The sequence below is a fragment of the Panthera tigris genome, chromosome D3 (assembly GCF_018350195.1).
Source record: "Panthera tigris isolate Pti1 chromosome D3, P.tigris_Pti1_mat1.1, whole genome shotgun sequence".
NCBI lineage: Eukaryota > Metazoa > Chordata > Mammalia > Carnivora > Felidae > Panthera > Panthera tigris.
In genome coordinates, this window is record NC_056671.1 from 8,299,774 (window position 1) to 8,317,977 (window position 18,204).

Genomic DNA, 18,204 nt, shown 5'->3' on the forward strand with positions numbered 1-18,204 from the left:
TCATATGGATATGGAGTTACCCCATGAGTAATATTTCTGGCTTGAGGTAAGAGAACTGTTAAAAAATAAGACACAACCAAGCACTCTAGCATACTGCCAGCACAGAGATTCACATTGAGGAGTGGGCCATGTTTGAGAAACAATCAGAAATAGGACAAAAAAACCTACCCCAACTACACCCTCACCAAAAACCAGAAAAAAAGAATGAGAAAAAAATTCTAAAGTTCAAGTGAAAATACTAAATGATTTCTAAAATGCCTAATAAATGCCTAATGCAGTGATTCCCAAACTTACGTGCATGTTGGCATTACGTGGGATCATCAAAAAAATACTGTGCCTATCGCACAACCACAATATTCTGATTTAGACTATAGTGGAGTGACCTGGCATCAGGATTTTAAAATGTACCCCCAGAGAACTCTAACATACAACAGGGTTTGGGAACTGCTGGCCTAACAAAACCTTCCATCCAAGTTGATGCCACACACTATTTATCTATAGCTTTCATCTTACCTTCATAACAATCTAAGCGACAAGGTGCAAGCCGTATAGCCTCCCGAAAGTGGATTATTGCTTCTTGGACTCTGCCCATGTTTCTAAGTGCTGCTCCCTTAAGTAGCAAAGCTTGAACGCTATTACTATTCAGCTGAATGGCCTTGGCTCCTAAATAGAGGGCCCGAGAGTAACGTTTGCTATAGAAGCTATGACACCTGGAGGGAAAGAAAAAAAAAAAATTACCTAAAAGAAAATGGTAAAGAAACTTCATCTAAAAACCAAACAGAAGGCATGCTACCTGATCCTTATTGCAAACCATTACAGGTTTAACCTAAGATACTGAGGGGAGAGGGGGTACCAAAAAACCCATTTTCTGTATTTCATTTATTTATATTTGACAGAGAGAGAGAGAATAACTTAAGCAGGATCCACGCTGAGTGTGGAAGCTGACACAGGACTTCATCTCGCCACTCTGAGATCATGTCACGGGCCTAAATCAAGAGTCAGACGTCCAACCGAGCCACTCAGGCAATCCTAAATATTTATTTTTAAGAAGAAATCTTGATATGGAAGGAAAAATTATGGAAAAGAACCTGATGTCTGGATATGTTATCAGGTGAGAGATATTTAGAGAACTTATAAAGCCACAGTAAATAACAAAGCAGCAGCTCTTAGCCTGTTCACTGATGGCTTCCAGTGCTAAGCATGATGCACTGTCTCAGTTGATACCTGCCCCATGAAAATCCTCATTTTCCAAATGAGAAAAGAGATTCAGAGAGGTAACTAATATATCCAATGTCAAAGGCCTTGATCTAAATCTAAGTCTGATTATCTCTTAATCTGTGTTTTCAACCTATATTCTATTTGGGAGGCACCACAATTTCCTAAAGGATGTACTGAAACCTGGAAAGAAAAGAGAATGCATAAACATACCCAGAGACTACCCAGGGTTCTGCATGCTGATCAGAAATATTAAAAAGGCGGCAGCCAAGGTTCTCCACATCCTCTAGCCGCCCTTCTCTTGCCAGGAGGTAGCCATATACATCCATTCCTAGAAAGGAAGAGGCTTTTTTAAAAAGCAGGCAGGAGTCCTTTATAAATGAGCAGCAGCCTTCATCAGAGTCCCCACTGAGGCCCCAGCTCTGGCTCAGTCTGAGCCCTTTCCACAATCATGAGCTCCTCCCACCGGCATTCCCAGTTTCCTACAACAGGACTATTAAAAAGACAAAACACATCCAAAAAATGTAAAAAGCAAAGGAGTAGAGGGGCACCTGCGTGGCTCAATCGGTAAGTGTCCAACTTTTGATTCCAGCTCAGGTCATGATCTCATGGTTCATGAGTTCGAGCTCCACATCAGGCTCTGTGCTGATGGTGCAGAGCCTGCTTGGAATTCCCTCTCCCTCTCTGCCCTTCCCTCCCTCCCCCCACTCCCCACTCACTCTAAATAAATAAATAAATAGCTAGCAAAAAAGCAAAGGAGTAAAGGAACTACACCTCACAACTTGAAAGCCAATTATTTTCGGGAACTGTTCATCCCTACAACCTGTGGCATGATATATAGCTATCCAAACTCATATCCAGAAAAGGCCCAAAAAAAGCATTAAGTTCTCTTCTCCAAGAGGCCTAAGCATAGTAAAGAGTATACACTGAATATGCCAGTGGGTCTCAGAAAAAGTTAGCCTATTCCAGAAAAAGCATCTAGTTCTTTCTGGAGTCCAGTTGATTTAAGATCACCCCACTCCCTGCTTATTCTCACTCACGTTCTATAAAAAGGGTAGCATGCTTGCTGTCACCTAGCTCCTCCCACCACCCCCCTCATCCCTTGTTATCCCTTCAGACTCCAAGGAAAATGCCTCTCATGACAAGATCACTGCAACACTCCTGCTGACCCCCAAACTCGGGCCTGAGGTTTCAACTCCAAGCTGTCAACTAATGCCAGACTAGTATTTCTAACACACCATTTTCATCATGGGCACAGGCAGCTCTGAGGAGAGAAATAAGCACTGGACAGAAGGGAGACCTTAGGCAAATGAATTCATCTTTCTGGATCTGTTTCCTCATCTCCCTGCTCTGTTGTTTTCATGGCTTAAGAGTCTACAGAACTAACTATTGTCACCAGGCCATTATTTTTCTGATGGCCTCTTTTGGGACTTTACAAGCAGATTTCAGCCTATCTATCAGACATTATTTCCCACTACCCATCACTTGCTGCCAGTCACTGGACACTCACCCTTTGGAAGTCCCTATGGCTCACTCCTTCAGCTATAATCTTTCAGATCAATGATTTTTTTGTTGTTCATTCCTAATCACTTCCTTTAATCATCTCATCCCTTCCTTAATGTCTATTCACTTACTGCCTTTTAACTATAATAAGGACACAGTGAAGCTACATTCCCTAAAAGGATATTACGGTTTTGGGGATGCCATCCAAATTCCCAGTCAGGCACACCATAAATTTACAAATCATAAGGAAGGGATATCACCTCTCCCAAAAGAAAAAGAGCCAAATAATGATCTGTCTGGAGACACTTGAATTCAAGCAAAAACAACTGCTCAAAATGGAATTACTCAAGTGTTACAGACATGTGTCAGGACCTCTAAAAAGGTAAAAGGCTACTGCAATAAGTTCCACAAAATATTTATATGAAAACTAGTATCAGAAGATCATGCTATATTTTCTCCCTTTCTTTCCTGATCCTCCCCTCTACAGGTACTTTCACCCTGCCTCAAGAATTACTTACCTTTTATCAGATAAGGATCCAACATCTGTGCCTGTTCAAACTTGAGGACAGAGTTTTTATTGTCTCCAGCTCTGAAGTACAAATCTGCTAAGCTTCCCAGCAGGTCCACGTTATCTCGCAATAAGGACTTTTTCTCTAGTGAACTTCAAAATATTAAACATTGACCCTTAACATCTATTATGAATCCTCTTAGTTGCTGAATCTGGGTGACAGGCAATATAAGTACTATTCTCTTTTGTGTATATATATTTCATAATAAAAACTTTTAAAACAAACCATATTCACTATATTTTCTCATTCTGAGTTTATGATTTAAAGAATATTACATAGGGTAAGAAAGCCAATATTCAGAATGAACAGAAATCTCTCATTACCTAGAAAGAACTTTTTGGTTGCAGGTTTTCAGAGGACAACATGGTGTTAAATGTAATGTCATTCACAAGTGACTGCTACTTACTACTCAACCAAATTACTTCATATAACACAAGACCCAGTCTCTTGTCCCAGGACTTTACTTGACTAGAAAGAAAATCCCAGTTCTACAGAAACAACCCAGGTCAGATGCTGCAATTTATGCTCCTGGGATGTCCAAAGAAGATGTTCATCCAGGTTCAAGCATGACACACTAAGACAATCTGCTTTACAAGGGTTACCACTTTTGCAAATACAGAGCTGAACTTGGTCAAAGTTTACATTTAACAGGTCCTCACAGCAGGGATTCTTACTTTTAGGACCATTAAGTACGTTAAGAGACTAAGAAAGCCTAAAGACAATAGGCTACGACACCAAGAGATAAGCATCTCCTATCTCTATTTTGCTAATTTAGATACATCAGATCTCCATAGCAAAGGGCCTCAAGAAAACTGAATTAACTTTGTGTCTCTCACCAAATGGTATTGATTGCTCTCGAGTTGTCACCAGTGTGCACAAAAGCATATGCTTTGATCCACACAGAGAGCCAATCCAAGTTAGGCACAGTCTGGATCACATTCATTGTCATCGATGCCACCTCTGCGCCTTTTACAGAAAGGGACAGCAAACCTAATCCAACAGAAAACAGGAGAAATAAAGTGAGGCACAGCTCTCCTCTTCTGCAATGCAAGAAGCAGTAAGTTACCCTTTCCATGGACTACAAGGTGCCCTTTCCCTATTCTGAGCAAGATGCAGATGGCAAAACAACCATAACTTAATATTTCTTGATGTGTGAAAAATACATGACAATAATAATCTACTGGATCACTCTCTGGAAGTTAGGCATGGGAAAATTCTAATGTATAGCCAAGACTGAGAACTAACATCTCAGAGAGTAAACACTACATAGAAATAAGCTGAGAATAATCTGTACCTAGAATGGCATCGAGGGCTAATGGGCACTGCCTCAGCACTTCTTTATAGCTGGTGACTGAAGGGCGCTCCTGACCAGCCTTCTTGTATAGATTTGCCAGCATCATGTTTATCTGTAACAAACAAAAACACAAGACAGTAAGATAAGCGTACATTGCAAAGAAAGTATCTCACCACCAATTAAGTCCTGATTTTTTATTACCAGCTACTATTCTACTTTTTACTGGAAAATCTACCCATAGCTCAGTGGAAATAAACAAAGACCAATCCCATTCTTTAAACCAAAGAGGAAATTACTACCTTTGCTTTTCCTAGGTCCTCCCATTTCTAAGAGGAAAGTCAAATTCCTCTCACTTACCCAAACAAAAGGTCCAGTAATATCTAGACCAAAGATACTGCCCCTGGAAATAGGAGTAATATATATTTGAGAAATGTTACAGAAATCTAATTACCTTGATTCTTTCTTGATCTTTAGAAGATGAACTACCTAGAAGTGCTCAAGTTTACATACTTTAAATGCAATTATATTGAGGCATAAGAAAGAGAGGAATTCTTAACACAGCTTGTTAAGAAAGACCAGATGAATTTTCCCCAAAAAGGAAATGACAGATACAGAGTTACATACTTGGCTTCTGACAATTATTCTAGAAGCTAGACTGTTGCCTTTCTAACGCTTAAAGCTTGGACCTATCTGACTATCTGACTCTTCCAAGTAATGCTAGAGAAGTCAAACTCTGACTGACTTCTAGAAGTGACAATGATCCAAAGGTTAGCTACATCACTTAAATCCAATAAATGCATTTTTAGCACAATTCAAATATGTAACTCAGTAAAGCTCTATTAAAATAACCCTAAAAATGCAACAAGGAAAATTTGAGAAAACCTAAAAGTTCCGAAGAATGTAGAAGTTACAGGGAAAAGTAAATGATCTTAATACTACAGGGAGAAAAAGAGAACATTCCAATTTGAAATTAATAGATCTTAAACACAGCAATTTTTGCCAGGTCATTAACCTAAGGAAGCAGTCAACATGAACACACAAAAGAAAAAAAGCCAATCAATCCCCAATCTCTTCAGTTATTTGTAGCCTGGTATGCCAGATATTTACTCAAAAGAGTGGCTCTGAAGATGAAGAACATCTGTTCCAATTATGACTTACAGTGTATAAAACAATCTAGTATGGCATTAATCCATACTGATGATTCAAACAATGAAATAATGAAATACCAGAAATAAAACTTTATTTGGCCTCAGCTTTTCCATTTTAGGCTATGTTGAAAATGCAAAAGAAAATACTTAAAGGAAAACTCCAGTATTGGTGTCAATACTTGAAAAGAATAAAAGATTAAATTTAAGATCCTTTCTTGACTGCTTGTTATTAACAAACTATGACCCACACATCATCTGTCTCAACAAATATTAAAATTCCCTTTAAACTACCTGTCACTTCAAAAGAATGAGTTTTGAGTACTACCTATGAGAAAGTCAATCCTTTTTAAAGCAGATCCTTACTTGGGAACATCACAAAGCCACACGCCATAAACACAAGCAGTCATCATTTTCTAAAAACTGAGTGAGAAATTGTATGTTGATATGTTTACTTTTAAAAGTTGAAGATTTACCAAGCTATAATAATCTCACACTGGAATTTTCCTTTAAAAAGTGAAGAAATGTGTGGTGGCGTTTACCATACATTAACAGACGTTCATTTAGACGTATTTTGACTCACTTCCTTGTCCTTTACACAGACTGAGAAGCCAGTTAACTCCCTAACGGACAAGAAAGAAAAACTGTAAATATTATAGGTTTATGTTTGAGGCATACATCTTTGCTTGTTCCTGGCTACAACAGCTCTACAGAATGAAGGATATGTACTCCTAACAAATGTGGATTCCTTTAGTCCCTCTTAAAATGGTGGCTTTAAATACCAAAGTGTTAGATACCACAAAGCTGAGCTTATTTGCCATTACTCATTTTCAAAAAATGTCCCCACCCTCAAGTCATTAAGGAGGAAATTATGGTACATTTCCAATAAGATAAAGAACAGGTATCATTCAAAGTTTATAATCAAAATGGCATCTTCCAAAAGAAAGACACTCCTCACATAGGCAAAAAAAATTATTCTTGGGGTAAGACTTTCATAGGATATCAGAAAAAAATTCAGCATATAGTACCCAAGCTTATTATGAGACAGGTTATTCTAAAACATGTTTCCAAATATTTTTAATAGCAGCCAGTACCGTAAAATAAACTGGGAAAATCGCTTAGTTTTAAAAAACTCAGAAAATAGTACATGAATCTTCAATGAGGAGATGCTTACACATGTTCTAATCAAGTTTGATTGGTTACTTTTAAAACTCAGCCGACACTTAGGAGAAAAAACACTACACCACCGCTTAGATTCCTTTTCTAAGGGCAGGAGGAAGTACACAGGCATCTTACATATAAAATTCCTTATCATTAAGCACAAGGTGCACAGAACAGTTCTTCAGTGAAGTGAGGAAGGCAGGTGACATGAGAATACATGGTAGAATATTAACCACTGATGTGAATTCAATACTAAAAGCAAAGATTCTCACTGTTCCTCTAAACTGGACTTCAAAAAAAACCAGTAATCAAAGATGCCCAATATAATACTCCTTACAGTATAGTACTTTAAAAAGTATTCTTTCATAAAGGAACTTAAAGTTAGCAAAGTATTATTAACCTCATTTTATACATAAGAAAAAAAAAGTAAAGTTCAAATTGGTAACTTGCCCAAGTTCATACTACACACTTCACAGCTTGTATGCCCTAAACTCAGACAAGATCTTTTGATTTCAGTTGAAGGTGTTCTATTGATATGTTACCAATTCAAACACAAATATGTATCTCACACACAAATAAAGATCTTGTAGTCCTGGATCTTGAAACCAAAGGGATTAATAAACTCATTCATATAATCAAATGGGGGCACCTATAGAATGCAAAACATGAGATTCTTAAAAAAGTACTATTGCCACCTGGAAGTGTTTACAAATTATTTCCAATGGTAAGAAATACCAAAGAATGAGCACTTGTAATATTCTCCAGCTATCATTTTCATCAGACGAATTTTCAGAGTTTCATAAGAAAGTAATTCTTCTATCTCTCTGAACCTCATCTACTCCATTTTCAGGGGAACAAAGTGAGTCAAGAGTAAAATATTCAGATGGACTCCCTAATGCATGGAGAAAACATGGAGGAAATGGGTTGGAAGGACTGGGTAGGAGAAGAATATATACCAAATTGTCAATTCAACTTACTTTGGGAGTTCTTTGTCTTGAAGGAATCCCATCAAGAATAGCAATGGCATCCTTATCTTGTTTTAGCATTGTATAACATTCAGCCATTTTGTATTTCACTTCAATTTCAGATGGAAGACACTAAGAGGCAATGAAAACATTTCTTCAAAATATTACTTCAACAGTAAGGCAGTTCCTCAAAACATTAAATATAGAGTTACCATATGACCCAGCAATTCTGCCCCTACACATCCAGCCAAGAGAACCGAAAACCTATGTTCACACAAAAACCTGCACATAAATGTTTATATAAACATTACTGATAGACAAGAAGTGGAAATAACATAAATGTCCATCAACTAACGAATAGTTATGGCATATCCACACAATGGAATATTATTCAGCAATAAAAAAGAACAAAGAACCGATTCATGCCATAACATGGGTCAAATCTAAAAATATTATGCTCAAGTAAAAGAAACCAGACACAAAAGGTTACATATTGTATGATTCTATTCATATGCAATGTCCAGAATAGGTAAATCCATAGAGACAGAAAAAGGTTAGTGATTCCCAGAGGCTAAAGAGATAAAAGAGATAAAAGGCTTGCAAATTTCCTAGGGTGATGAAAATGTTCTGGAATTAAAGTGATGACAGTTGCACAATTTTGTTAATATACTACAACCCAGTGAATTGTTAATTATTCTGGGAAGTGAAATAGATCTTAATTTTTGAAAAATTCCTTAAAGATTAATTATAGAAAACAAACTGATGGTTACTAGAGGGGAGAGGCTAAGGGGATAGGTTAAATAGGTGATGGGGATTAAGGAGTACACTAGTTGTGATGAGCACAGGGTGAGGTATGGAAGTGGTGAATTACTATATTGTATATCTGAAACTAATACAACACTGTATGTTAACTAACTGGAATTAAAACAAAAACTTAAAAAAATTAAAATGTGAGGTAAAAAAAATTCCTTAAAGATTAAGTGCATTTAATTAATATGAAAGGTTTAGCATGGTGCTTGGCATACTGAATGCTCAAAAAGTTAGCTACTTCTATGAGTGACCCTGTGTGGATAATATACATGATTTCCATTCAGTGTCAGAAAACAGAGAAAATCCTGGGGTGCCTGGTTGGCTCAGTCAGTGGAGTGTACAACTCTTCATCTCAGGACTGTGAGTTTAAGTCTCACACTGGGTATAGAGATTATTTAAAAAATAAATAAATAAAATAAAAAGAAAATAGAGAAAATCCTGGCAATCAGCTCTTTAATAACAAAAATCAAAGGTTTTACATAAAGAAAAAAAAAAACAAGATGAAGATATAGAGGCTTTAAAAAAAAAAAGGGAAACTACATTAATTTGTCTTTTTTCAAAATGTGGAAAAATACAAAGCAGAAAAAACATGACTTATAATTTCACACCCAGTTCATCCTACTGACATTACTTTTCAGTGTAAGTTGCATGTATAATTTAAACTTAAAAGAGGGTCAAATTGCAAAGTAAAAATTCCCCTCTCCCTAAAGCTTTCCAGTGTTAAATTTCTTTCCTTCTACACACAAAATCCTTCATACATAATGCATATACAACATGTTTATATATAATATATATCAGATATATATCTGATACATATCCATACTTTCTTATATTAACATCGATTTTCAGCATTTATATATATATACGGCATATACGAAGATATATTTATGTATCTATAATCCATCCCCTTTAAACAAACAGAACAGACTTCTACAAATCTTATTTTCCTTACTATTATGTGCAGTTCTTTTCAAATCAGCACATGTACCTCTATCTCATTTTTCATTTCAGTAACAGTTCATCATATCCCATCTTATGGCTATGCGCTAATTTAACTAGACTCCACTGATGAACACTTGCTTTCAGTTTCTTACCGTTAAAAATAATGCTGCAATAAGCAGCCTTAGTTATACACCCTGTAAATCTTATGGAGTCTACTATTAGAGTTAATTTCTGGTAATTGGATATCTCCATCAAATCAGAAGACTGTGTGAAATTACAATTCTCCCCTTCATTTATTTAATTATCAGGCAACCAAAACTGGCAGGAATTCTTAGTATTTCCCATAAATTTCCCTAGGTTCTTGCAATCCTAATACCTGAGTTACATTTTAAAAGTTGTACTTTAATTAAACTTATAAAAACAATGGATTTTGAGTTCTGTTTGTATAAAAGGGAGGAACAATGCAGAACCTCGGTGAACCCATATAATTCATGTTTAATTCCATTTTTAGATTCATCCAGAGTGAATTTCGCATTCTTGCATCTATGTGGTTTCTCATCTTTGTTTCTCTAGTCAGCTCTCCTTTAAAACTATTTTTTATTTTCCCCTCCTCTACATCTAGTCCACAGTCTTGTAAATTCTTTCAGTCTCTCACCCTCAAAAAAAAAAAATAAATAAAATAAAAAAAAAATTCACACTTCCATCTCCATTTACCTGACTTTGCGGAGTAGATGCAGAATTGCCAGTTGAAGGTCTCACTTTTGAAGTTTTACTTAGGGCTTTCTTCTGCTGCAAAGCCATGGTATACTTACTCACAGCATTCCGATATTCTTTATCATGAAAGAGAGAATCTGCGTGATACACCAAGAGCTGGTACTTCTGGGATGGGGAGAATAACTCACTGGAAAACAAAGAAAATACCCCCTACATGGGTTATTTTGAAATGTTAGACAGAACACCCTCCTTAGTGTCCACATAAGCCTAGCATAAAGCCTTGTATAAGGACAGTTTACAAAAAAGTCAACATATCATAAATGCTAGTCCTTAAAATGAGAGGCATGAGAGTCGCACTCTACGCTAATATGGTCAGCACATCCAGGAAACTGCTTTAAATTGCTCTATTTTAATGTTTTTCTCCTTTATTTACTAAAAAAGCAATGATACCTCTAAATCAAATACAGTAATACACACATATACAAAGAGAAATGTTATACATTTTTTCCTCCCCTTCCTTACCCCAAGTCCTCTTAACTTAACAATCTGATATATATATCCATACTTTCTTATATTAACATCGGTTTTTAGCATAATATAGACAAAAGGAGAAAAATCACAATGACTTAACAAATACTACCAGGAAGGGTTGAACAACTTGGAAAAGAGAAACCTCACCACTTTGAAACCTTTTCAGGAAAGTGCTGAACAAAAAGAGGTTTCAAAGGAACTGAAAACTCTTCAAATACTGAAGAAGATAGGAATACTAAAATACCGAAGTATGAGAATAGAACAGAATAGAATAGAATAAGCCAATGGGACAGGGTAGGATAGAAAGAGGATTAGCCTTATTTGATGAAGTTTTTTTTTTTTTTTTTTTTAATACAAAAGTAAACTTCTACTAACACTAGAATTTTTATCTCAAGTCACAGGGATTCAAGGACCAGTGTAAAAGAACCAAGATGTTTCAAAACTTTTTCACTAATGTTGAACATTCCTCACAAGCATAATAATTGCCTAGAAGCTGGCCACCATTCTTAATGGGAAACATTTTTAATCGCCAATTCCACCTCCCCACCATTCCTGACAAGAAGAATTTACACATTTTTCTTTGACGAGTAAAGCTATAGCTGTTTAAAATGAAAGAACAGTCACAGTCAACTGTGTAAACAGTTAATTTGTCAACAAATGAAGGATACTCAACAATAGATACCAGAGATTAGTAGCTGCCAGGGGCTGGAGAAAGTGGGACCAGAGGTGATTACTAATAGAATATGGGGTTTCTTTTGGGGATAATGAAAGTTTGGGATAGACAGTGGTGATGGTTGTACAACTCTGTGAATAGATTTAAAACCAAGGGAGCCCTTGGGTGGTTCAATCAGTTAAGCGTCCAACTTTTTTTTTTTTTTTTTTTGGCTCAAGTCATGATCCCAAGGTGGTGAGATAGAGCCCCACATCGGGGCCCCTGCACTGACAGTGTGGAGCCTGCTTGGGACCCTCTCTCCTTCTCTCTCTCTGCCCCTCCTCCACTTGTGCTTTCCCTCTCTCAAAAATAAACTTAAAAAAAAAAGAACACAGAAATGTATGCTTTAAAAGGATGCATCTAATAGTATGTCAAGTTTATCTTAATTTTTTTAATCTTAAAGAAAAAAAGGACAGGTACGCTGAACACTGGATATAAAATTACAAAGGAAATTCAAGGACTAAAAGGTATAGTCCAGCTAGTTAAGATCTCTTCCAACTCTGAGAATCTATATATTTACTGAGAAATAAGATTTAATAGGAAATATTGCTACACTCAAAGCATTCAGATATTTATATATTGTAACACATATGCCTACTTATACACCTATAAAGCATCTTTGGAATGACACACGAGACTGTTAATCGTTGTTGCCTGTGGTGAATGGAAACGATGGAGTGAGGTCTTGTGGTGAGAACTTTTAAGATCTGTATTCTAATCACCCTTAACACCTAAGGAGGTCAGTACAGTGCTTTTGTGCAGTGAGCACTCACATGTTTGTTGAATGTGCTAAGGAAGTATGTACAACCTCAGGGAGGTAAAACTGCCCAAATTCACACACTCGGTGAGAAGCCATGATGTCTGGACTTTGGTCCTTCTGATTCTAAAGTCTTCAGTCTGACCCACCACAGTCTACTTCTGAGTGGCGTAACTGAATTTTCTACTCAGGGTGGACCCATTTGCGTTTGGCCTGCTCTAGAAGCTGTCTAGGTCAGAAAGGAAAAGCCTGTTAAGCGCCTGTAATGCAGCTCCTCTATTTTATTTCCATGAGTGTGCTTCTGGACCTTGCTACGTGAGACCCATCATTTCACCACCATCCACTTAGTGTTGACAGCGAGGGAGCCCTGGTCTCTTTCAGCCTTCTGTGTTTATTCTGCAGCCTTGCAGTTGGTTTTGAGCGACTGGGCAAGGCACACTTTCCTTCATGGGAATTTATGCACCAGTTAGTCATTACTCTTGGTTCCTGCAGATGTTACAGGATAATTAGAAGCAGTTTAATCCACTAAGCTTAGCCCATGTTTCTGTAAATTAGGTTATCTGCATACCTCTTCTGTACTGTTTGAATTTTTTACTGTGTATACTGCCAATTCAGTATGAAATTTAATAATAAACGCTAAAGGTCAGAATTGAAACTGACCTCCCTGAAGCTAGGAAAACACCTTCTGACCTTCATCAATTTAAAAAAAAAAAAAAAAAAAGAGGGGCGCAGAATATAAAACAGGACAAAGGGATGGAGTAGTGAGGGTAAGGGGCAATTCTGATGGTTACAGAAGCTGTTCTCTAGGAGGGATGTCTTGAGCTGGAACCTGACGGAGGACACAGCTCTCTGAGGTGAGGACTGCAAGCGGAGCAGCAAATGCAAAGCCCTGAGTTGAGAACTGAGCTTGGTGTGTTCAAGTGACAGAAAGAAGAGCCCGCAAGGCTGAAGCACAGTGAGCAGAGGACAGGAGAGGAGAGGAGGTCGGGGAGAAAAATGTTTGGCCTCGGAGGTCACGGGAGAGAGTTTTAAGTACAATGGGGGAATTAAAGCAGGGGGGGCAACGCGCACTCGAGGCTGGAAAGAGCCCTGTGCTGCATCCGTCATAAGACTCCAGAAACCGCAGCTCTGAAAACAAGAAAGGGGCACTGCATGTCCTTAAAAAGGAGCCACTCCCACCCAGCAGCGTCTCCCGTTTTCGGGGGTTCTGGAGGCCAGAAAGTGGACCCTTCTGACACATTCAAGGGGAAAAGATCAATCTCAGATGGGGGACGAAGGTATAAGACCGGGCCTTTCTGAGCGGCGGCGAGCGAGAAAACGTTCTTCGGGGAAGAGCCGGGAAGAGAGGAGTCAGCCCAGCGAAGTGACAGTCGTTCTGCCGGGCGACAGGTGCCTCAGGAAACCCGCCGCTCCCAACTTTCGGGAAACCCTAGCCAGGCTCGCCCTCAGAGCCTCCGCCTTCCATTTCTCGAAGCGGCCGCTCGCCACATCTCCCTCAGGGAGCTCATCCCAGCGTCTGGCACAGCGCAGAGACCAAGTGAACTCAACTTGCGTTCCCAGAACGGCTCCGCCTGACGACGCCTTCGCTGACCCCGAAGCCTCAGCGGAGAGACCCGCGGTCGCTCTTCCCGCCAGTCCCCAGGCCCCCTCTGCCCCCGCTCCCAAACCGGAGCCACTTTCTCCTCAGCCCCAGGCCGCTCCCCGCCTCAACTCACGGGTTGTTATTACTCATTGTAAGTAACAAGCTGCTGAGGAGCCGCACGTTAGAGTGCAGCCCCGCGGCCGCCATGTCTCGCACGTGGTCTATCACATTCATCCTGCCCGGCAAGGCCGCTGGCAGCGGCGGCAGCGGCGCGAAAAGCCGGTAGAAGCTCCTTAGGGAAGACTCCAAAATGGCGGCCTCGCCGGGGTCCATCGGGTCCACAAGCGGCACCGCCCCCAGGAAAATAGGCAACTATTGAAGTGCCTGAGGAAAAAAAAAAAAAACCCCACAAATATAATAAACTCCATTCCTTTCCCCAAGCATCCTGTGAAGTGGAATGATTTGGTTTAGGGGTTGTTTTTGTTTTATTTTGTTTTGTTTGAGCAAAAGTTATGTCCTCGTTCTAAGCGGCAAACTTTATTGAGGGCTCACAATGGGCTGGGGACAAAAGGCTCTTCGGTATGAATACATGCTCAATTGAAATAAGATGGCTCGGGGAGAAATTTGTGTCTCACAAATTAATAAAAACGTATGGATTTATCATAAATAAGTCAATACAGGAGAGTTGGGGGAGAATCTCCTACAGCTGGAGTTAAATATTTTAATCAGGCGCTAGGGGCAGGCTTAACTGCTTTTACAATCGGACTTGCGCACTAGGCTGAAGACACCACGCCCCCTTCTTTCAGATACTGAGTGTACCTGCAGAAGTCAGGCTTCACCCTTTGGGTAACTTCCGAGGGTGCAAAAGGGTATATTTTTACCCTTTTGAAGTGACTCACTAGCTCGGAGTGAATAAGGACTAGGTTGAGTTTTAGCCATCTTAATATCTGTGTAGTGGTAACTTAACTGTTCTTTGCAGTTCCCTGCTGACCTACGATGTTGAGCATCGCATTTGCCAATTGTAGGTCCTCTTTGGTGAGAGAGGTATCTGTTAAAATCTTTAGCCCATTTTTTATTTGGGTTGTTCATGCTCTTTTTAACTTTTTTTTAAGTTTTATGTAAGTAATCCCTACACCCCATGTGGAGCTCAAACTCATGACCCCCAAGATCAAGAGTCACGTTCTCTGGGAACTGAGCCAGCCCCAACCCACCCCCTTCCAGGTTGTTCATTTTCTTATTGTTGAGTTTTAAGGATTCTTTGTATATCTTAGATAACAGTTCTTTATCAGGACTGTAAAATATTTTACAAATATTTTCTCCCAGTCTGTGATTTGCCTTCTCATTCTCTTGACCACCTGCTCTCTGTTAGGAAAAAATCACTTTCAGTAAAATCCTGAAATGAAATGACTAATAATGGCCAGAAAATAGTGAAAATATTGTCTTATAAATTTACATCTCATCTAAATAATTATGCTAACTTGTGGTCCATTGAAAAAAAATAATAAATCACAGAGCTAGAACAAATAATTTTAAAATTTGTATGGAACCAGACGTCAAATAGCAAAAGTAATGTTGAAAAAGAAAACCAAAGCTGGAGGCATCACAATTCCAGACTTCAAGTTGTATCACAAAGGTGTAATCATCAAGATAATATGGTACTGGCACAAAAACAGACACATAGATCAATGGGACAGAATAGAGAAACCAAAAATGGACCCAAAAACTTATGGCCAACTAAGCTTTGATAAAGCAGGAAAGACTATCCAATGGAATAAAGACACTCTCTTCAGCAAATGGTGTTGAAAAAAATGGATCACTTTCTTAAAATAAATTCAAAATGGGTGAAAGACCTAAACCTAAGACAAGAAGCCATCAAAATCCTAGAGGAGAAAGCTGGCAAAAACCTCTTTGACCTCAGCTGCAGCAGTCTCTTACTTGAAATGTCTCCACAGGCAAAAGGAAACAAAAGCAAAAATGAACTATTAGGACCTCATCAAGATAAAAAGCTTCTACACAGAGAAGGAAACAATCAACAAAACTAAAAGGCAATTGACAGAATGGGAGAAGATATTTGCAAATGACATATCAGATAAAGGGTTAGTATCCAAAATCAATTAAGAACTTATCAAACTCAACATCCAAAAACAACCCAGTGAAGAAATGGGCAAAAGACATTAAGACATCCAGATGGCTAACAGACACATACATGAAAAGATGCTCAATATCATTCATCATCAAGGAAATACCAATCAAAACCACAATGAGATACCACCTCACACCTGTCAGAATGGCTAAAATGAACAACTCAGGCAATGACAGATGTTGGTGAAGGTGCAGAGAAAGAGAAACCCTTTTTCACTTCTGGTGGGAATGCAAACTGGTGCAGCCACTCCGGAAAACAGTATGGAGGTTCCTCAAAAAATTAAAAATAGAACTACCCTACGATCAGCAATTGCACTACTAGGTATTTACCCAAGGGATACAAGTATGCTGTTTCAAAGGGGCACATGCACCCCAATGTTTATAGCAGTGCTACCAACAATAACCAAAGTATGGAAAGAGCCCCAAATGTCCATCGACTGATAATGGATAAAGAAGATGTGGTGTGTGTGTGTGTGGCACACACATGTGTGTATATATATATATATATATATATATATATATATATACTCCATAATATATGGAGTATTACTTGGCAGTCAAAAAGAATGAAATCTTACCATTTGCAACAATGTGGATGGAACTAGAGTGTACTATGCCAAGCAAAACAAGTCAGTCTGAGAGAGACAAATGTATGATTTCACTCATATGTGGAATTTAAGAAACAAAACAGATGAACATAGGGGAAGGGAAGCAAAAATAATATAAAAACAGAGAGGGGAACAAACTATAAAGAGACTCTTAAATACAGAGAACAAACTGAGGGTTGCTGGTGGGGTGTTGGGTGGGAGCATGGGCTAAATGGGCAATAGGCATTAAGGAGGGCACTTGCTGGGATGAGCACTGGGTGTTATATGTAAGTGATGGATCACTAAATTCTATCCCTGAAACCATTATTATACTATATATTAACTAACTTGGATTTACATTTTTTTAAATTTTTTAAAGAAAAGAAAAAGATAATAAAGATGCCAGTAAAATGTTTAATGAAAAATAAAACCAGTATTATAGTACAAAGGGTAAGAGATTAATACTTTTTAATTACATAAATGTATTTTTAAAAATTTTTAATGTTTATTTTTGAGAAAGAAAGACAGAGCACAAGTGGGGGAAGGGCAGAGAGAGAGGGAGACACACAATCTGAAGCAGGCTCCAGGCTCTGAGCTGTCAGCACAGAGCCTGATGTGGGGCTCAAACTCATAAACCTCAAGATCATGACCTGAACCAAAGTTGGATGCTTAACTAAGTGAGCCACCCAGGTGCCTCTATAGAAATGTTAAAATACATTTTATCCTACGAGAACATTTTATCCTATGAGAACATTTATCCTAAGAGAACTTTTATCCTACGTATTGGATTAACAAAGAAATGAATGATACAGTTTCTGCGTTTGTCAATGACTGTCAAAACAACATCTTTGGGGGCACTTGGGTGGCTCAGTTAAGTCTTGATTTCAGCTCAGGTCATGATCTCACGGTCGTGAGATTAAGCCCCACGTGGGACTCTGAGCTGGGTGTGGAGCCTGCTTAAGATTCTCTCTCTCCCTTTCTCTCAAAAACAAACAAAAAACACACACTCAAACTGACCATCTTTGGATATTCGTGTTCCATGAGCAGTATAAACCTATTTGTCAATTGCTGGAGCACAGCCATGAAAAGACATGAAGGAAATAGAAAGTCATACTACCAAGTGAAAGAAGCCAATCTGAAGGAAGCACCTGGGTGGCTCAGTGGGTTACATGTTGACTTCGGCTCAGGTCATGATCTCACAGTTTGTGAGTTCAAGCCCCGTTATCAGGCTGTCTGCTGTCAGCACAGACACAGAGCCCCCTTTGGATCCTCTGTCCCCTCTCTCTTTGCCCCTCCCCTGCTTGCACTCTCTCTCTCTCAAAAATAAATAAACATAAAAAAAAGAAGGAAGAAGCCAATCTGAAAAGGCTACATACTATGCATGACATTCTGAAAAAGATGAGACTGGAGACAGTAAAAAGATCATTGGCTGCCAGGGGTGGGGATGGGGGTGGGAGGAATAGGTGGAGCACAGGGGATTTTTAAGGTAGTGAAACCTCTATATGATACTGTAATGGCAGATACATTTCTCAAAATTCATAGAATGTACAACAGTCAAAGAAACCTAACAGTAAT

General features: G+C 38.7%; 1 protein-coding gene across 4 annotated transcripts in view; it reads right to left on the bottom strand.

Moving 5' to 3' along the window:
- Positions 1-14,255, bottom strand: part of ANAPC7 (anaphase promoting complex subunit 7) — a 37,067-nt gene extending 22,812 nt beyond the window's left edge. Inside the window, exons 1-8 of one of the 4 annotated variants that reach the window (XR_006210013.1) lie at positions 14,034-14,251; positions 10,319-10,505; positions 7,865-7,984; positions 4,582-4,693; positions 4,124-4,277; positions 3,237-3,379; positions 1,429-1,546; positions 514-710 (exon numbers count right to left, since the gene is read on the bottom strand). Coding sequence is in view for 3 of the 4 variants with exons in the window: in XM_042962473.1 (XP_042818407.1) it covers positions 514-710; positions 1,429-1,546; positions 3,237-3,379; positions 4,124-4,277; positions 4,582-4,693; positions 7,865-7,984; positions 10,319-10,505; positions 14,034-14,233 (1,231 nt within the window). In the remaining variant the exon portion in view is untranslated. Of the gene's footprint in view, positions 1-513; positions 711-1,428; positions 1,547-3,236; positions 3,380-4,123; positions 4,278-4,581; positions 4,694-6,202; positions 7,428-7,864; positions 7,985-10,318; positions 10,506-14,033 lie in introns of those variants that run through there. The other 3 variants (XM_042962473.1, XM_007079589.3, XM_042962475.1) reach the window with 3 other exon arrangements.
- Positions 14,256-18,204: the final 3,949 nt, after the last annotated feature.